At 36.1% G+C, this 22007-nt stretch overlaps 1 protein-coding gene across 1 annotated transcript in view; it reads right to left on the bottom strand.

Moving 5' to 3' along the window:
* Positions 1-22007, bottom strand: part of LOC138334626 (telomerase protein component 1-like) — a 63193-nt gene that overhangs the window by 28979 nt on the left and 12207 nt on the right. Inside the window, exons 16-41 of the mRNA XM_069283265.1 lie at positions 21462-21619; positions 20325-20434; positions 19352-19442; positions 19015-19168; positions 18506-18686; positions 16552-16704; positions 16304-16393; positions 14679-14821; positions 13899-13970; positions 13065-13226; positions 12773-12949; positions 12110-12352; positions 11415-11649; positions 10663-10845; positions 10162-10337; positions 9306-9362; positions 8946-9093; positions 7756-7932; positions 6300-6392; positions 5015-5147; positions 4275-4452; positions 3460-3569; positions 2405-2493; positions 1494-1608; positions 533-638; positions 100-262 (exon numbers count right to left, since the gene is read on the bottom strand). Of these exons, the coding sequence (XP_069139366.1) occupies positions 100-262; positions 533-638; positions 1494-1608; positions 2405-2493; positions 3460-3569; positions 4275-4452; positions 5015-5147; positions 6300-6392; positions 7756-7932; positions 8946-9093; positions 9306-9362; positions 10162-10337; positions 10663-10845; positions 11415-11649; positions 12110-12352; positions 12773-12949; positions 13065-13226; positions 13899-13970; positions 14679-14821; positions 16304-16393; positions 16552-16704; positions 18506-18686; positions 19015-19168; positions 19352-19442; positions 20325-20434; positions 21462-21619 (3697 nt within the window). The remainder of the gene's footprint in view (positions 1-99; positions 263-532; positions 639-1493; positions 1609-2404; positions 2494-3459; positions 3570-4274; positions 4453-5014; positions 5148-6299; positions 6393-7755; positions 7933-8945; positions 9094-9305; positions 9363-10161; positions 10338-10662; positions 10846-11414; positions 11650-12109; positions 12353-12772; positions 12950-13064; positions 13227-13898; positions 13971-14678; positions 14822-16303; positions 16394-16551; positions 16705-18505; positions 18687-19014; positions 19169-19351; positions 19443-20324; positions 20435-21461; positions 21620-22007) is intronic.

The raw sequence follows: 22007 nt of genomic DNA, 5'->3' as shown, positions 1-22007 counted from the left end.
CAGGAAATAAAAGTTATAGAACACATCAAATAGGTTAGGGTTAGAATAACTCTATTCTATAGATGGTTTTGACCCTTCAATCGTTAAGATTTTTTTTACCTGTGGTAGATTGTCCATTGTAAGATAGCATGGATCCTTAGTTTCTGGTTTGTTGTTCCACTCGACATACTGCTTGGTGCCGCTTTGTAAACTGCCAGCTTGTTGAGCGGGAAGCGAGTGTGACGGTCCATTAATGGCCTGCTGCCATGCCAGACCCGGGTAACTGTTCAAATAACACATAATCAAACGATGAAAACACAAGTTACACATAAATATTTGTCTCTTTTTCCCTCTTTGCATAATGCTTAAGCCCAGTATAACCCCTTTAACTCGAACTTTTATTCCTCGAATACCCCTAATTAATCGAACTGATTGCATTGGTCAGTAGGCAACAACTGTGGCACATGTGTTTTTAATTCTGGACTCAAGAGGTGGCAGGCTATTGGTAATATGTGGTGACTACTTGGCCACTTCAGCTCAACTACAGACATACCTGGTCAATATATGCATGTTTCTCGACACAAACATTTTGAATTGCTGGAAACTGTCCGACATCATCATCTTGTTTTGTTCCTTATCCAGCGCTTTGTTACTAAAAACTGAAATGACTTTAAGTCAATCACTATTTACAACTTATTTAATCATAATTCTTCATAATTCTGGGACCATTACTGCATAGCCGCTTATAAAAACAAGAGCCCCATTGGGCCTGCATCGCTCACCTGTTTCAGGCTAAGAACACAAGCTACCAACTTGAAGGCTTTAGAATTGAACTCAATCTATTTCTACATATAGATTTTAAAGAATTTGCTATATTTTCTCTATAGAGCCCCGCCCCTTTGGCCCCTGGGGGAACAGCCCCACAGTTTATACAAAATTGGTTCCACTTCACTCAAGGAAGCATCAGATTAGAGCTAAATCCCTTCATTCCCACAGAAGAAGAAGGATTTTAAATAATTTGCTATATTTCCCCTATTGGATCCCGCCCCTCAGGCCCCTTGGGGGCCAGGGTCCTGTTTATACAAGATTGGTTCCCCTTCACCCAAGGAAGCTCCAGACCAAATTTGATGAAAATCCATTCAGCCGTTTATGAGAAGTAGGGATTTTTGTGAAAAGTTGACAGACGCTGGAGGACAGACGACGCGCCATTACATAATCGTACCAATGTCGTAACTCTGTGTACTGTGTACCCTTATCCCAAATGACATCTCTCCCAAGAAATTACACTCAAACTTAATTGAAAAGATATCTATACATTGACAACATTAAAACTTATTTATCTGTGAATATTGAATTTAGAGGAATTGGTATATACTGCAAAATTAAATCCTAGGTTTCCTTTACAAAACTATGAAATACTTTTCTCATGGATAGAACTGTTACTGAAATATTGTTTCAAATTTTTTTTGAAATTGGAAAATATTGGTGAAAATATGTTAATGTATTCATGCTACCTTTGACCTGGAAGTCGTCCATCAGTCTGGGCCCAAGGCCAAGGGCAAACTTTCTGTCAATGAACTTGATGTTACAAAGGATGTCTTGCAGTTCCTTAAATTCTCCAGCACATGACTGGAACAAACAGATGTTAAATCATACATAGATTACCCTGGTAATTAAATATGACAGGTTAAGTTACACACAACTAGAGAAGATCGTTTGGGTTAGATGACCAAATAAACCAACCAAAACCATGTGTGTAAACTTGTGAGTCTTTCACATGTGAATCACGATGTAATATCATGACTTAAAGGAAGAGAATTTGTTTAGCTAATTTGACCTTAGTGACCTTGAGTTAAGGTCAAGGTCATTCATTTGAACAAACTTGGTATCTCTTCATCTCAGCATGCTACAGGCCAAATATCAGATCTGTAGGTCTCTTAGTTATTGACAAGAGGTCATTTAAAGATTTTAGCCTATTTGAACCCTGTGACCTTGTATAACAGTCAAGGTCATTCATTTGAACAAACATAGTAGCTCTTCATCCCAGCTTGCTACAGGCCCATATGAGTATACCCTGGACCTTTTGGTTATTGAAGCATGGTGCATGATGATGGATGAAGCATGATGACTTGGATTTAGGATCGACCTCAAAAATAACAGCACCTGATCAGGACCATTTCAGGATCATTTCAAGCAAGTTTTAGCTAAAACTAACTGGCAGAAAAGGAGTTCTTGGATTTTGGATAGAAACGGAAAATGGTATAACTTCAGAGTTTTAAAATGTGAAAAGTTTACTGACAGCAAATGGCGGACAGTGGACAACAGCAGACGATTCTTTTTTCAGGTACAATAACTATAGGTAATCTTGAGCCTTCAGGTCACATGACTTTAAAACATGATGTAACCAACTTTAATGAGAACTTACCAAGTGATAGGGAAGCTCACAGAAAGCTCTAGTGCTGTTACCACAGAAACTATGGTTTTTGTCTGGGTCAGCTTGTCGGTAAAAATAACCTGAAATAAAATCACATATGATTAAGGAAGCATTTCTAGAGAGAGTTTTATAATTAGACATCGTACAGTGGAACTTGGTTAATACAAACTTGAAGAGACTGAGATAAAATTTCAAGTTATCCGAGTGTTCGAATTAAGCGAGTTCTCATGTCTACTGACTATCTCTTTACTTGGTATATATAGACTAGTTCCATGTTCTTTATACGATGTGAACAAGAGAGATGTCAAAACCACCGATGGTAGTTGCAAAATTATAACAATAAAATCGAGATATCTATTTCAAAATGCCGTTCTACAGTAGATTTATGAAAAAGAAATCGGCATTTTTGGCGATCGCGTTGTCCAAAAAATCTCATTTCGAATTATAAGAACATTTTATGTATGAGTTTTGTCGTTCGGACCCAACATTAACTTTGTATTATCCGAGTTCTTCAAGATTTCCTAATTCAAATTATCCTAGTTCTTCAAACAAAGATAGAGAGAGGATTCGGCTGGGACCGGCAAAGTACTTCGTATTTAGCCAGGTTTTCGAATTATCCGAGTTCGTATCAACCAAGTTCCACTGTATATCCAGGGGACACCTACTTCATTACTCCAAGTACAACACCTTAACGTTAAGTCTACAGGCTTCGCTACACCAAATAACCAACCTTTACAGTATCGAGGATAATTATCATCAAATAATTTCAAACGGAGAAATGTTTTCAAGAAGATACAATCGAAAATGTTTTCATCTAAAGCACAACCATTTGGAGACTTTATCTACCACTAACTTGAGTAATACCCGGGTGCAATCGACCACATCCATAGCTAGGAACAACTATATGCTCTAATATCTCATTGGTGAATTTCCGATTTCATTGTAGTGCTATATTTCACACTCTGTTTGTCAGTTCTGATTAATAAAGACCTTCAAGTTGTTAATTCTAAAAAATAAAAAGTGAATTCGCTGATTCAGAAACATACCGGCCAGTAGCTTGTGAAGAGATAGCTCTTGTTCTGCTGCTGATCCACGCAGATAACGCTGTCTTACTGCAGCGGCTATATCAGCATGGGCTAAACTCAGCCTTGTACTCCTGTAAAATATAGGTAAAGTGAAAGTAGGACCTGCATTGGCTTATTTCATTTAGTCTGGTACTCCTGTAAAATATAGGCAAAGTGAAAGTAGGACCTGCAATGGCTTAATTCATTTAGTCTTGTACTCATGTAAAATATAGGTAAAGTGAAAGTAGGACCTGCATTGGCTTAATTCATTTAGTTTGGTACTCATGTAAAATATAGGTAAAGTGAAAGTAGGACCCGCATTGGCTTAATTCATTTAGTTTGGTACACATGTAAAATATAGGCAAAGTAAAAGTAAGACCTGCATCATGGCTAAACTCAGTCTGGTACTCCTGTAGGATACAGGCAAAGTGAAAATAGGACCTGCATGGGTTAAACTAAATTCTGTTTGTTTAATCAAAGAGTAACTGCTTTCAAGTTCAATTTTCAGACAGCTAATAGTTCTTTGTTTAATTTACATTGATATGATAGACATTTTCTCTTAATCTATAACATCAAGGTTCTGTTTTCTATTTTCATCTTACCAATTAATTATACGACTAGATTGATAGGAATAAAAAAAAACTATCCCTAGGAATATGAATATGATGAAGATCAAATGCCTCTCACATATTGTCTTTTTGAGTATGATTAAATTTACTATACAATTAGAAATCATAACACAAAAAAATTATACAAATTAAAATGTTTTGAGCATAGTATATAACTATTAGACATACCAGCGATCCTGAGGATTGAGGAAAGTCTGCAGCGCCCTTTTGACCTGGGAGAAGATAAGGGGTGGTATAAGGTTTTCCTGGTCCAAACAGATGTTGATAACGCCCTGTACAGTAATCTTAGTGTTCCCTAACAGGCACTTCAAACTCATCAGGTCATGTAGCTCTGCAGCATCCAAACCTTGTCAGAAAGCAAAAATATGTATATAACGTCACATTCATAATAACCTTCTATCATATACAATTTCAAGCGGAATATTGAAACATTGGCATATTCTTCAGACGGTGTAATGTATTAATTATCAAGACACATCAGTATCTCCTTTCAATGGTGTAGTGTATTAATTATCAAATTCAATATGATCACTGTCTGCCATGTTGTGTTTGGGTTTATACCAAAATTGAACTCTGAACCAAGAAGACACTACAAGTTCCAATTTAGAGGAAGATATACCTCTTCAGTACTTTCTGAGAAAGTGTCAAAATCCAAGAAATCAGTCATTTTGTTTCCTTTTCATTCACAAATTAAATTCAATTGACAATCTATAGGGACAAAGAAAAACCTACATCATTATGAAAGTTTAGTCAAGAGATCTCTTCAAGGCACGTTTTGAGGAATAGCAGTAACAAATGTTAATTCCCACTAACCAAATACAAGTTTGCTACGTATACGACCTTTTCGCAATCTTGTTGACTGACATTATGCACCACCATGGTGATATCTGGATAGTTACTTGTCTTACCTTCCCTAGCACAGATGAGGAGAGACATCGCAATGACCACTGTATCTTTGCCAAGGTCATTTTCCAGACGACCTAATACATCTTGTAGTAAGTGTGGTACTGTATGAGGGAGAGACTTCAGTTTGTTACTGACCTACAAAACACATTGGAAATGAGATACTTGTATAGATAATATTTAAAACTGTGTTACCAATTATTTTTGTGGGTCCCAAATACCTTAAAGATGCTCCACCGCTGATAAATGGTATTTTTTCACGATCAAAAACAGGAGCAGACGAACTAGTATTTTTCTTCAGTTACAAAAGTTACTTACTTGTAAATTTACACCATTACCACCATTGAAAAGTTTAAGCTTCTTATTTTACTTCAGGTTAAAAATATGAAAAATAATTAATTGCATCCCGAAAAAATTCCGTGGCACTATATCCTATATAGAATGAAGTAATGATTGCGCATACACCAAAGGCAAAATAGTTTTTTTATGTTATTTTTTGTGTTAATTAGGCATATATATACAAAATTAAACACCAATTATTGTTCAAATTATGAATATCAGTTATGCTCTGTCGGTGGTGGAGCATCTTTAAAGACCCATTTCATTTCCAAAAATGGCTTTTTTTTAAATGGAAATGTAAAATGCGATTCATGATAATTTTGCTGAGTTGAAAAAGATATTAGCTGAATTTTCGTTAATACTACACTTTTCATCACCTTCTGAACAATTTAATAAAAATAACTTCAATGTCAATTTTCATCCCTCGAGTTGTCTTCTCATTACCCTTTTAATTGATGCATGTTAGTTGCAGGTCTATCACTGCATCAGACGTCAAAACAGCGAAATGAATATTTCATCGATTATGCAGAGGGAAACTCGCATTTTTTTTTTTTTTTTTTTTTGTTTCAGTAAGGTACTGGGCCTTTAAAATGGGAAGATAAAATTTTATCAAATGACAGTTTCTTGATATTGTTTTAAGAGAACTATATGTTATAATTTCATGGATAAGAATTAATGCCTTCCCACTGTTTTCCTTTGAAAATGAGAAAATATTGTCCTGATGTAGATTACTCACCATACAGTTGCAATTCCGTCTTTGCATGTTACAGGGTTGGCTCCCTTGCAGGTAGGTATCAATTGTTACATCATTATTTTGTGAGCTCAATTCACGTCGTTTCCTCCGAAAAGTATGACGTTACTCTCGCAAAAACATGACGTCACAATCAGTGACTACCCGCAAGGGCGGATAACTCTGTAATATGCAAATACGGAATATTTACACAAACTAACCTTTTCAAACACTCCAAATACCCGCAGTTCCTCACAGGCAAGCTTCAGGAACAATGGTACAGTGGCTTCCTTCTTAGATAGTAACAGCTTCAACTACACAGCAAGTCAACAAATAGAATCATCATAATACATAATAGTATGTTAAAGATGCTACACGGCTGACAAATGGTAAATCTTAACTATCAAAAACAGGAGCAGACGAATTCGTATTTTTCTTCAGTTACAAAAGTTACTTACTTTACACCATTACCACCATTGAAAAGTTTGAGCTTCTAATTTCACTTCAAGTTAAAAACATGAAATATAATTAATTGTGTCATGTAGAAAAGATAGATGAAAAAATTCTGTGTCACTATATCCTATGTAGAATGAATTACTGATTGTGCATGCACCAAAGACGAAATATATTATTTTATATTATTTTTTGTGTTAATTAGACATATATAAACACGATTTAACACCAATTATTGTTGAAATGATGAATATCATATATGCTCTGTTGGTGGTGGAGCATCTTTAAATCAACATCAATAAATGTTTTCTGTTTTTTTCAACGATTATTGTTGTTTAATAATTTACAATGAGATGCCCAATAAGCCGTAACATCACCTGACTAATCAAATACAATATATAGTACCTGTCGAAACTTGTTATCTCAAAATTCAATGGACCAATGAAAATAATTTGACTCATCTGGAATTCCACTCAGTAGAACTGAAGTACACAGTAAGTCGTTAAAGATTGTAGCCTATATGAACCTCCCCGACATTAAATGAAGGTCAAGGTCATTTATATCAACAAACTTGGTAGCCCTTCCTCAAACCATGTTACAGCCTCAATATCAGGTCCCTCGACCACTTGCAGTATTGACAAGAATTCAAAGTCATTTAAAGGTTTATGAAAATTTGACCCTCTTTGACCTTGAATTATGTATGAGGTCATTTACATGAACAGACTTGCTAGCACTTCATCCTAGCATGCTACAGGTCCAATATCAAATATCTAGGGCTCTTAGTTATTGAGAAGAAGTCATTTAAAGATTTTAGCCTATTTGACCCCTGTGACCTTGAATAATAGTCAAAAGTTGATATTTGAACAAACTTTGTAGCCCTACATCCCAGCATGCTACAGGCTCAACACCAGGTCTCTAGGGCTCTTACTTATTCACAAGAAGTTGTTAAGATGGGAGTATTTGTGTAGTAGGGCATATTTTGAGGTGGAGCATATTTGTAGAGTAGGGCATATTTGGAAATGAAGTATATTTATGGAGTAGGGCATATTCAGAGATGAAGTGTATTTTTGGAGAACGGCATATTTGGAGATAAATGTATTTGTGGAGTAGGGTATATTCAGATATGAGGCATATTTTGTGGAGTAGGGTATATTCAGAGATGTAGTGTACTTGTGGAGTTAGAGCACATTCAGAGATGAAGCACATTTGAAGGGAGAAACTTACCTGGTTATTAAATGGAGTCTCATCCAGAGTCTTCCTGTGAGTGGCCAGGCTAGTTCTGACCACATCCGCTTTGTCCCACATATCCAACCCTCCCACGACAATCTCCTGACCTTTGTGGCGCTGTAGTGATTTGTGACATTTACCACCATCCAGAACAGTTAGAACGAACGAAACATTCTGTAACAAACAGCAGATGTAACGCCTTAAGTCAAATGGGCCAAATAAATCAGTGGTCACTCATCTCTGGGTTCAAAGGTCAAGTGCATGAATAGTGGCCTTTGGTATAACATACCTACTTTCTTCCAACACCAAAATCTGATATATAATTGACAATAACTATTTATTATCCGGCGATACTCTGGCCCTGACACTAGCTGCAATATTGAAGCTCAAAAGACTTTAAGATAGGAAGTAGTGTCGTCTTTAGAGCTACAATTGGTGCCTATTACTGCTAATGGAGCAAAGGAAGGATCAGGGAAAACATTATTTCGCGTTGGTATGTTTTTTATCATACTTGTTTTATATCACTTACCTACTGGGACGTAAAACTGAACTGTATAAAAAATTTAATTTACAGCGAGACATTATTTAACATACATATACATATAAAGGTCTTGTTGAAGGGAATGTATATGGCAAGTCTACAAATTGTGAACTTGACGTCTTGTGAGCGGTACGGTATATATTAAGAATAGAAGTTATGTTTTTCTTTGGACAAAAATATTATGTAAATGCTTGTATAAACATTAAATAATTGGAAACCTACAAAAAGTATAGAAAATTGTGTCCAAGTGATTTTCGGAGGCACTGCTCCACTAGGACATGTAGACACCAATTCGTACCCGGCCGAAAGCTATAGTAGGCCGGGTATGTATATTCGTTCTAGCCCTGACACCAGACTTAAATATTATACACGTCTGGTATAGAGGCAGAGCGTACTGCTATATGAAAACGCGGAATGCGCTGACACCATTTAGCATCTGGGCAGGTCATCTCCTATTTAGACTGCTTGCAAAACATTACCACAGAGAAGCGCCACTTACCCATAGCATTCCGTCGAGATTTGAGGTGATTTGTATATAATGAGAAAATGGCAACGATGAAAAGGGAAATTTAAAGTTGTGGAAAAGAAATTACTGCATTGACATAAAAGAATGAGCATGCCTGTTAAAATGTGCCACAATGTATACCTTTGGGACGGGATCAGGCAGCCACTCTAGGTTGTCTGGGTGATAGGCACTCTCCATCAAGTCAATACCATCTATAAACACGATTAACGGTGAGCCACACATCGCACCGGCCTCAGCCAGCATCTCTCCCATCACCTGGGTCAATGTCCTACAACAAAATAGATTTACTCTTACATTCTCAGCATCTCACCCATCACCTGGGTCAATGTCCTACACCGAAATAGGTTTACTCTTACATTCTCAGCATCTCACCCATCACCTGGGTCAATGTCCTACACCGAAATAGGTTTACTCTTACATTCTCAGCATCTCACCCATCACCTGGGTCAACGTCCTACAACAAAATAGATTTACTCTTACATTCTCAGCATCTCACCCATCACCTGGGTCAACCCTCCTATCACCTGGGTCAACGTCCTACAACAAAATACATTTACTCTTACATTCTCAGGGACTTACAACAAAATACATTTACTCTTACATTTCCAGGGTCCTTAAACAAAATACATCTACTCTTACAATCTCAGCATCTCGCCCATCACCTGGGTCAACGTCCTACAACAAAATACATTTACTCTTACATTCTCAACGTCCTACAACAAAATACATTTACTCTTACATTCTCAACGTCCTAAAACAAAATACATTTACTCTTACATTCTCAGGGTCCTAAAACAAAATACATTTACTCTTACATTCTTAGCGTCCTACAACAAAATACATTTACTCTTACATTCTTAGCGTCCTTAAACAAAATACATTTACTCTTACATTCTCAGGGTCCTAAAACAAAATACATTTACTCTTACATTCTTAGCGTCCTAAAACAAAATACATTTACTCTTACATTCTTAGCGTCCTAAAACAAAATACATTTACTCTTACATTCTTAGCGTCCTTAAACAAAATACATTTACTCTTACATTCTTAGCGTCCTTAAACAAAATACATTTACTCTTCCATTCTCAGTGTCCTAAAACAAAATACATTTACTCTTACATTCTTAGCGTCCTTAAACAAAATATATTTACTGTTACTCCCAATAAATTATCTGAGACTTCGTCCCAGGTGACGTAACATCCCCTCCCCCCCCCCCCCAAAAAAAAAATTAAAAAATACAAAAAATTTTTTTGTAAAATTGTTGTCTTCTACGGCTTATAATATGGTACACTCAAGTTAGGGCACCTACTGACCCACTATCTATCACTAATCTTACTTGAAATCCTCAGGAACCTCCTTGACCAGTCCAAATCTGCGCTTGACCTCGTGTGTGAGACGGCGGAGGGTAGCCAGAATATTGGTAGAACCTGGTGCAGCTCCCACGACATGCGTCAGGACTGACATGGCACTGTCACACATGGCTGAGTCCACGTAACTATGTACTACTGAGGCCTACAAGACACAGGATTCACAAGTGCCCATTTATTAAAAGCAATATGTGTCATAACTGGACGAAATATTTTGTTATTTTGTCTTCTGTAATCTATTAAAAACCATCAGTTGAAATGAATTAAGTTGTGAAAATCATTTAAATGGACAGACAAGCATGTATGATGCATTTGTTACAAGAGAAAATTAATGCACTGTAAAATTCCTGATTTTCATGCCTTATGTATGTTTGGGCTTTGGACTATACCAGCCTTTTTCATGCTTTTAGTATGAACTAAACTCAAACCCTTAACTAAACAATTACTTTTAATTATATGAAAATCGTTACCATGACAGCAGATTTCCCAGTTCCAGGTTTGCCAACCAATCCCAGAATTCCAGAGGGCAAAAACTGCAGCTGTTTGAGGCATTCCTTTATCATTGTCTTTCGTCCAACGAAGTTTTCTTGATGACGCTCCAACATCGCCTGGTGCTGTTTTGTTGTGTGTGCATTTTCATCCAACACCTCAAGCTGCAAATACAAAGTTGAGACTTTACACCAGTTTCAATTTTTTCAATCAATTTGAGTCTATGATCCCTTCGGTGTCTGAGGCAATCCTCTCCTGGCCTTGTATGAATATAAGATTAGAGCAGATAGGTGTCAAAATGCAATATGCACAACTAGGGTCCTACAAGAACCTACATAATATGGAATATGAGTTTATATTTTAGGTAGTTATTTCTGAGAAATAGTGGTAACAAACTTCAAATATCAAAATACAAGATGATCCCTGTTGGCCATCTTGTTGGTCCCAAAATGCAATTTGCACAACTAAGGTCGTAGGGGAATCTACAGATCAAATTTCAGATATATTTCCTCAGTAATTTTTGAGAATAGCGGTAACAAACTTTCAACTATTAAAATCCAAGATAGCTGCCCGTTTGGTGAGGGGCTAAAAACATGAAAAGTTTGAACCCAGCAATAATCGTTTAACATTTCTAAGTTTTGCTTTTTAATCAATCATTTCTATTCTTATTGAAGTTCAGAAATTTATAAAAGATACAGAATGTTTAGAAGAATTTTTTTTCAGAATGAAGTACCTCCTCAATGTATTGTTTATTTATGGCGTTCCAAAGGTTGTTAAGTACTCGAGCACCGAATTGTTGAAGACCTGATACGAGAGGTTTGTCTTCGGCGACGCCACCCCACTCACAAGGGTACCCATCATACACCTCCAAGCCACTGTTTCGTATCCTTGTTTTCAAGGCAGCCATTTTCTCTTTACATTCATCATTCTCAGCGACAAAGTCCGACATAAATTCTTGAGGAATATTTCTACAACAGTAAAAGATAACGATTCTTCAATCGACCTCTAGGTTAACTTGTCACTCCAACAAATGTTTAAATACTGTAATGGTTCTAATATCTGGGGGGGGGGTTTAATTTTGCTAAATTCTCAGATCCATCAAAAATTGCGAAATCTAATACCTCACGAAATTTATGAAAATTATGGTTTACATATCATAATCTGTCCTCTAAATGGCGCTTTCATAGGCTTCTACGAAAATTCGCGAAAATAAACCCCTGCAAATAATGGTGAAACAATTGTGAAATTTTACACCCGCAAAATTTAACAACTATACAGTAGTAAACAATTTTCTACTCTATAGGTTTGGGGGGATCACTTGCAGATTTTCCATCAGCCAATCAATTTCAGATACCATAATGATTCTCAAAAACTTTTTTAGTACAAGTAGATGAAATTCAAATTGTGATGTATGAAATTGTATCCTACTTTTCAAACTTGCTATCCCTGATGAAGAAGAACGCTGACTGCTGTGTTTGCTGCGGCTGACTGAGGGCTCCAGCGTACATTTCCATTTCTGTAACAGACAGACCAGGCTTACTCTCCCTGACCCAGTCATACTCAGCTGTGTCCGGGACGATGTACTTCTCCGGTATCCAGCCGTACCTCTCTCCCAGGATTCCTAAGAACAGGTTGCATTGTTTCACCTCTGAGAGACAGAGCTCCATTGTCCTGGAAATACAAATCAAAAGTAGGAATAATATAGACTCAAATCACCTTGTCCATAAGAAGGAAAAACAAACAAGAGGCCCAGAAGGCATGTATCACTCACCTGGTTAACAATACCAAGTAAGTTCTGAATACAGGATCACTGTTTCTTTTTTGAAGAAATTCAAAGATTTATGTTTTATTTCCTTATTGGGTCCCCACTCTTTCTGCTCAAGGGGGTCAGAGCCAAAAAAAAAGGAAAAAAAAACTGTTCCCTCTCCTCAAAGGATGTTTCTGGCCAAATTTGGTTACAATCAATGTAGAACTCTACGAGTAGTAGCGATTTAAAGGAAATGTTGACGGGCGGACGACAGAAGCCGCGCCATGACATAAGCTCACCGGCCCTTTGGGCCAGGTGAGCAAACGAAAAAACAGTAGTTTTACCTGTTAGTTTTTGTGTCATTCTCTGTGACGCCCCACCGCAGGTCAATTTCATACACATTGATAAAGTGTGGCTTGGCAAGGGCACGCAACTCCGGGAAAATAGTTCTTGTAAGAATGTCTCTTTCCCCATGCATATCACGGAATGTAGACGAAATAAACACACGGAGAGTTTTCCAGCTGAAAAAAATAAAAAAATCATCAACAGAATACAAAAGAATTTTGTATAACAGTCAGGTATTTAAGACACTAAACAGAGCCAGCTCTATCTACATAGTATTTCCCCAATCTTTACCTGCGAGTATTAGACACTATAGGAAGAGGTTTTTCTGGCTTCTCCAGTTTTTGTTTGCTTCTTCGGTCTGCTGATGTTGCAGGCATAGGTCGAAGGTCAAAAGCTTCATCTATCTTTTCTACATGACGCAGTTGTCCCCCTTCTCCTCTCTCTGCTATGAACCTACAGAAGATTAAATGAAAGATAAGAAATTTCCTTTAGAAGCTAGAAATACCTGTCTCCATCACATTAACATCAAAGGACTGGACAGTACAGGACTGGGCCTACATGACAACACCTGGCCAATAAATAGACAATCTTACATGAGTGGCTATGTGATATGAAAGTTATCAAACAAGTTCAATTTTATATCCCGCGAGCCTTTAGACGAGTGGCATATCAGATTATTTAACGAGTTTGATAAATTTCATATCACATAGTTACGAGTGTAAGTTTCTAATTTATTAATAACTTTTAATAATAGAGATATAAGTAAAACTTAAGATTTCGTCTCTTATAAAACAAGAAATCTGGCTCAGATGTGACGTTTCCGTCTACTGAGACAATCAAGCGACATCACATATAGATTATGACGCCAAAACTACCAGTGACATCACAATAGTGTTATTACACATGTATCTTATGATATTTAGGACATGGCCGTATGACTTGGCATGATGGACTAGTTATGTGATAAATTCTAATATATATGGCCAATTTAAAAAGAAAACTTCAAATGTTTTTTTTTTATAATGTAAACATACTTATTTTTTGTGGAACCAAATTTCATCTGAATGCTGGTTACGAAGATGATGTTAGTTTTTCTTATGTATATGGCCGATTAGTTTGTCTTACCTCAGAATCTGGTCACTGTAGCCGGAGATGTAAATATCGTTGTCATGCTCGGGAATGATACTCTCGGAAAATCTGCGAAAAATAATAAAAAATAAAGTTTCATCTTTACTTCTCTCATTGTTGTTTAAGTAAAATAGTTTTTTCTTTACTTTCATAATAAATTAAACTTTCTGATTGCCCGATTCTTTTTAGCGGATTCTCACAAACGAAATTTATTTCATTGATGTCACAATTTTTTTCATTTTTTCATATATTAATTTCATAATCTATTTGATAAAATAAAGTATGATTAAATGGACCATTCTAGTGATTTTTCAAGGGATTCTTTTTCTTAATCAATACGCACGTCAATGTCTCTATTGTGACGTCACGATAACGTCAGGGTTTTTTCCCATTCTCAGATGTTTTTTTCATACCGTAGGGGTATGCAAAAAAAAGTGTAGGACGGTCATAAAGCCAGATTTGGTATGAAAACAAAGAAAAATTCATTATAACCTAAAGAAATCAAAAAATAGTGACATCAATGTTTTTATTACTTTTTCAGACAACTTACTCAAATAAACATTTACCTAATAGTATATTCAGACACAGTACCTGTATTTCCTTGTACTTCTCTTTTAATTTGAAACATGCTGACAGATTTTCTTATGATCATCATCAAGTATGTATGATGGTACTAGCATGCTGACCTTGGGTCATTTTACCATGTGGGTCAAAATACCACAGGCTGTCGGTAGAATTGACTATAGATAAAAGTTCCAAATCATTTCTAACACTTACCCACAACTCTTGCCTGCGAAGGAAATGTTGACATACAGGAGATTGGGGTTGACAATCTCTCTGTATTTTTTCAGAAAAGTTGATAGATACTGTTGCTGGGTAGGTACATTGTCACCACCGCTCAGGAAGATCAAGTTATCAACCTATTAAACATCAATATATAAGTATATTCCACCTTCCAATATACAAGTATATTCAATTCATTATGTCCTTAGAATTTTCTGCCTTACAACCAGATCGTCATGTAAATATACAAGTATGTCCATTTCATTATGTCCTAGGAAATTTCTGCCTTACAACAGATCGTCATGTAAATATACAAGTATGTCCATTTCATTATGTCCTAGGAAATTTCTGCCTTACAACAGATCGTTATGTAAATATACAAGTATGTCCATTTCATTATGTCCTAAGAATTTTCTGCCTTACAACAGATCGTCATGTAAATATACATGTCAAGTATGTCCATTTCATTATGTCCTAGGAATTTTCTCCCTTACCACAGATCGTCATATAGATATACAAGTACATCCAATTCATTATGTCCTAAGAACATTCTGCCTTACAACAGATCGTCATGTAAATATACAAGTACATCCATTTCATTATGTCCTGAGATCAGACTATCAGATGATCAAGGAAATACACTCATGAAGTTTTATGATATTCAAACATAAATTTGAAATACCCAGGTATCAAAGCTGTTGTGAACTTAGGTAGCCACAAGCTACTACCCCAGGAATCAGCTTTACTTAGCAATCTAAAACACCTACACCAATAATAGGCAATTAGAAATATCAGGGATGAATTAAATCTATTCAATATCAAGATTTGTATGAAAGGCCCGTGGGTGTTAACAGTCATCTAACTATCGGCACAAAACAACACAGTCATAGTAAAGGCAACACAAGGAACTCTCTCATCAGTTGAAGTAGTAAATTTCCGATATATATTTTTGAAATTTTGACCTTAAAGTAGGTAAAGTTCTTTCGCTTGAATAAACATATAAGCCCTTCATTCTAGTATGCTACAGACTCAATATCAGTATTTTAGGCATCATTTTAAGTTATTGACAGAATTTTGTTTAAAAACTTTAAACTATTTAACCCCTGTGACCTTAAATGAATGTTACGGTCATTCATTTGAACAAACTTGATAGCCCTTCATCCCAGCATGCTACAGGCCCAATATCAGGTCTCTAGGGCTATTAGTTATTGACAAGAAGTTGTTTACAGATTTCAATCTTTTTAACCACTATGACCCTAAATGAAGGTTAAGGTCATTCATATGAAAAAAACTTGGTTGTTTTAACATTTTAGTCTATTAATCCAAGCATGATACAGACCAAATATAAAAGTCTCTAAGTCTCTTAGAAGTTGACAAGAAGTGGTTAAAGACTTTAGCTTATTTGATCCCTGTGACTTTAAATGAAGGTCAAGGTCATTTATTTGAACAAACTTGATAGCCCTTAATCACAGCATGATACAGGCCCAATATGAGTATCCTTGGACTTTGGAAGGGTCAGATGACCTATTGTCATCATGCTTCATTCATCGTTATGCAAGACCGCATGTACCATGCGTAAACTTTTCATTCAAATGACTAAAAAGATCTAGGCTACTCACCTGTACTCGGTCCCTTAGAGCATCAGAAAGGATTTGATGTGGTAACATAAAAGGCATCGGTTGAGAATTCTTCGATACACTGGTGGATAGCTGTCAAACAAAACACACAAGTTCTGTTATTATTGCTGGGAATAGGAAATAGATTAGAACACAGGCCCAATGGGCCTGAATCACAAACCTACTATCTGGTAATCATAGTGCATACTACAGACATAAGAGAGTAAATAAGATAACCAAGACAAACTTACAAGGTCTGGGTTTAAAACAATGTCCATATTCTCGAGAATCGTGCCAGGTTTGAGGTGAACATTGAAGTAAGTCTGCTGAGTAAAGGCAATCAGGTCACATTCCTCACACGAGTATTTACACATCAGGCCGAGTAGAACTGCAACCTCCTTCATCTACAACGAGTCAATAAATGTAATATACTACAAACTCCTTCATCTACAACGAGTCAATAAATGTAATATACTACAAACTCCTTCATCTACAACGAGTCAACAAATGTAACATACAACAAACTCCTTCATCTACAACGAGTCAATAAATGTAATATACTACAAACTCCTTCATCTACAACGAGTCAATAAATGTAATATACTACAAACTCCTTCATCTACAACGAGTCAATAAAAATAAATAAATGTAATACTACAAACTCCTTCATCTACAACGAGTCAATAAATGTAATATACTACAAACTCCTTCATCTACAACGAGTCAATAAATGTAATATACTACAAACTCCTTCATCTACAACGAGTCAATAAATGTAATATACTACAAACTCCTTCATCTACAACAAGTCAACAAATGTAATATACTACAAACTCCTTCATCTACAACGAGTCAACAAATGTAATATACTACAACTTCCCTCATCTACAACGAGTCAATAAATGTAATATCCTACAAAATCCTTCATCTACAATTAGTTAACAAATGTAATATACTGTAACCTCCTTCATCTACAACGAGTCAACAAATGTAATATACTGCAACACCTCCTTCATCTACAACGAGTCAATAAATGTAATATACTACAACCTCCTTCATCTACAACGAGTCAACAAATGTAATATACTACAAACTCCTTCATCTACAACGAGTCAATAAATGTAATATACTACAACCTCCTTCATCTACAACGAGTCAATAAATGTAATATACTACAAAATTCTTCATCTACAATTAGTTAACAAATGTAATATACTACAACCTCCTTCATCTACAACGAGTCAATCATCTACAATGAGTCAACAAATGTAATATCCTACAAACATATAGATATGTTTATATATTGAAATAGCTATATTCACCCTTTTTGCCTGCCCCTCAGGCCTCCGAAGGGTCAGCCCCACCATTTGTACAATTTTCAATTCCCACCATAAAATGATGCTACCATACAATATAAAAGCTATTCAATGCTTAGTTTTAGAGAAAAATCATTTACTTGAAAACAGCCATATTGACTCCTTTTGGCCCTGCCTCTCAGGCCCATAGATGGTCAGTCCCACCATTTGTACAACTTTCAGTCATCATCCCTAAGGATGCTACCAAATTTTGTTAAATTCCACAAAGCGGTTATGAAGAAAAAGTCGATTGTTGACTGACTGATGGACGACTGACGCCATGATATCGCATAAGCCTTTGGTCCTTCATATTGTTACAGTTAACTGTTTCCGAACTGTATTCTTACTGGATTCCGTACCAGATATAATTATTAGTCTCACCCCCGGAAGCTTTTGAAAAAGTGTCGGATAAAATGTCTAGTTGTTGTGTGCTTATTCAATTAATTTCAACATGCTAAGGTTATTGCAATCATTTAAACTTACTTACTAATAGAATTAATCCTATAAATCATTTATAACCTGAATCAAGATTTTATCTTGATATTGCAATCTGGAGCGAAAGGTGCAACAAACCGCCATGTTTATGATGATAACTTCTGTTTGATCTATCTTGTACCTCTGCCATTAAAACAGTATACATCGCGCATATTAAAAATGAATATTTATTTAGCAACAAGAAAGTTTATTTGCAACTTAAAATACTTTTCATATATCACTGTATTGAAAATTTGAATATAATAAGAAATAAAGAACACCAATATTGAGTGTCAACTATAGTCGACAATGGGGAAGAGGGAAAGTAAAATTCTGTCAACTATAGTCGGTACAGAGAGTTCTAGTGTGTATGTACCTGTCTTGGCTTGCCGAGACCCTTGGCTGCTGTACAGTTGACTTCCATGCTTGGTCCAATGTCACAGAGGACGATGGTTCGCCCTCGTATCGGCTGGACGTTGTACGTTGTGGCGATCTTCACTGATTTATCCAGGGCTTTTTTGTACCTTGTAATCAGTTGCAAGTCAAATGGAGTCTCCCTGGGAAGTTCAAACAAAACATTCACCTCCATTCCAATGGTGTACATTTAATTCTAATGATTTTTTACTGAAGACATTTGAACAGGTATGAACTAAATTGATGATTGCCTTACAGTTAAACAGATTTTCTCTTAGGAAGCATGAAATCAGATGTAAAAATTTAGAGACTTTTCTGTATCCACTTCTGAATCAAGCATTGAAATCAATTAATTGTGACTTATACAATAACTTCATTTAACATGTTTTACATGTTGTTATAAAATCACAAAATGTACATTGAAACATTATTTATATTACATTTAAACTTTAATGAACATCATATACATACTGTGGTCCTTTCTTCTTCTTCTTGTCGAGCCACCACATTTCAGGATTGGTCTTCTTACCCCCTCGGCCGCCTCTAGCCCCACGGCCCCTTCCACGTGTAACAGGGGCGTCAGTCATACCAGCTGCTTCTTCAGCGGCGGCAACTATGTTTGCCTCTGCCAAAAAAATCAAAGTACTGTAAGTACTGAAAGAGGTGTTAAACAAAATCATGCAATTTAAACTCAATAAGATATATATTAGAGATAAAATTGAGTTATTGTTTAACAGTCACTTTTGTGAATGTGTTTCAGCAAAATTGACTGAGCCTTATGTACATGCGATAATTTTAAATTACTTACGACTTGTTTCATAATCCTTTTCTAGATTTCCCAGAACCTCATACGCAGAGAAAAATCTGAATGGAAACTGCTTGCTGTTTACGACTTGTCTCTAAAAAATGAAATTTCGAGATGTTTAAATAAAGAGCAACAAACTAGCCACGGACAGCTTTTAAATATCTTTTGATCATGCAAGTACACTGTTGTCCATTGGGAATTTTTAAATTCTTTAAAATCCTGTGTTTTACCCCCAAAAAGATTGCCAATAAATCCCTAACAATCTACTATGTAATTCTAAGTCTCGATATTCAGACAGAAATCAATGTTAAGAAGGTAGGGAAAGCAAAGTACAAACTGGCACCTTGGGGCATCTTAAAATTCTCAAAATTCCGATTTTTCCTCCTTTAAATATTTATCCATACAAAAAAAAATTATAATTCAACATTGGGCAGAAATCCATATCAGGTACTAGAGATAACAGTATTACAACACTTGCACCACAACTTTAACCGGTAATTTCAGCTCTTTGGGCCTATTGAAATTCTCAAAATACAGTGTTTTCTCCCTTAAAATAATTGTCAATACACAACACATAATCCTATATTGATGTAGAAATCTGTCACTTGCTACAGATAATAAATCACATTTCACAACATGCACCATCTTGAGTCTCTACAAAGTCAAAAAATAAAGCCATTTCTTTCTTCAATGTGGAAATCAATTTCAGTTGCTACAGAAAACAGGATTTCAACACTTGCATCAAAACTTTATCTTTGTGATTTCCAATGCCACTCTGATTCCATAAGCTTTCCCCACCTCTTTTCGAAAAGAGAGCTAAAGAAAACTACATTAGACGCAAATTACAAACTACATAAAATATGTAATTTCAGAATGATCCCACAGTACTAGAAATAGCAGTAACAAAATCAATTATCAAAATCCAAGATGATGGCCTGGCGGTCATCTTTTGACTAATCAAAATAAGAATACAAACCTCATTTGTTAGTCTATGTAGGATGTTGGTGTGGTGTTTCTCTGATATCCCCGCTTTGATCAGGTTCCGAAGATTCCTCAACATGGCCATGAAGGGCAGCTTATTGTGGTCTGATATCAAAAACAAAACAAGAGATCTCACACAGATTGTCAACCATTGATTAGAACTGACTGGAATATGATATCTTACTCTGACAAGAGATCTCAGAGGGATCTTAGCGCCCACCATTGAATGGAACTGACTGAGATATATCTTACTCAAACAAGAGATCCCAGAGGGATCTTAGCGCCCACCATTGAATGGAACTGACTGAGATATATCTTACTCAAACAAGAGATCCCAGAGGGATCTTAGCGCCCACCATTGAATGGAACTGACTGAGATATATCTTACTCAAACAAGAGATCCCAGAGGGATCTTAGCGCCCACCATTGAATGGAACTGACTGAGATATATCTTACTCTAACAAGAGATCCCAGAGGGATCTTAGCGCCCACCATTGAATGGAACTGACTGAGATATATCTTACTCTGACAAGAGATCTCAGAGGGATCTTAGCGCCCACCATTGAATGGAACTGACTGAGATATATCTTACTCTAACAAGAGATCCCAGAGGGATCTTAGGGCCCACTTTTATATGATCTATGTCAGTCAATGACCTTCAGTGACCTTCTTCTGCTTTCCCTTTTCCTTTGAAAATATTGATACACATTGTGAAACTTCATATGAAGTCTACACGTAGCCACAGACCACTATTTTCTTATGCAATATTTTAATCTCAAAATCTCTAAATGTCAAAATCTAAGATGGCTGTTATTAAATTGATCATGTTGATCCAGATCTTTCACATACTTGTGCTTGATGTAAATGTGTGGGTGCCCAACTAAGTATGTGTCTGAACCTTCCATGTTAATGTTTTGTATCTTAAACTGATAAGCTGAAAGTTATTGAGAATTGAAAAAGCTCTAGGGACAAAGAGGAACCTACATATGAAATATAGAAATACTTTCATTAATTTTTTTCAGAAATAGCAATAACAAACTTCAATTGTCAAAATTAAAGATGGCTGCCTGTCAGCCATTTTGTAAACAGCTATGCCTACATTGTAAGGCCCTGATCAACAAATCAAACTTACCTATGAGATCCTCCCACGTTTTGGCCTTATTGCCCTTCAGCGACACCTGTGTTTCCCAAGTCTCTGGAATAGGCAGCTTCATCCTTTTGCCTGCCCGCTCCTCTTCAAATGTTCCAGGCAGACGGCTCTGATAGAAAAGTTCCATGGTGTCAGGGTACCTATCATAAACACAGAGCATAAATCATAAAGATTTCATCCTATCATAAACAGAGCATAAATCATAAAGATTTCATCCTATCATAAACACAGAGCATAAATCATAAAGATTTCATCCTATCATAAACACAGAGCATAAATCATAAAGATTTCATCCTATCATAAACACAAAGTATAAATCATAAAGATTTCTTCCTACCATAAACACAGAGCATAAATCATAAAGATTTCATCCTATCATAAACACAGAGCATAAATCATAAAGATTTCATCCTATCATAAACACAGAGCATAAATCATAAAGATTTCATCCTATCATAAACAGAGCTTCATCCTAAAGTAAACACAGAGCATAAATCATAAAGATTTCATCCTATCATAAACACAGAG

Source organism: Argopecten irradians, chromosome 11 (genome assembly GCF_041381155.1).
Source record: "Argopecten irradians isolate NY chromosome 11, Ai_NY, whole genome shotgun sequence".
Classification (NCBI taxonomy): Eukaryota; Metazoa; Mollusca; class Bivalvia; order Pectinida; family Pectinidae; genus Argopecten; species Argopecten irradians.
This window is presented reverse-complemented; position numbering and strand designations above follow the sequence as displayed.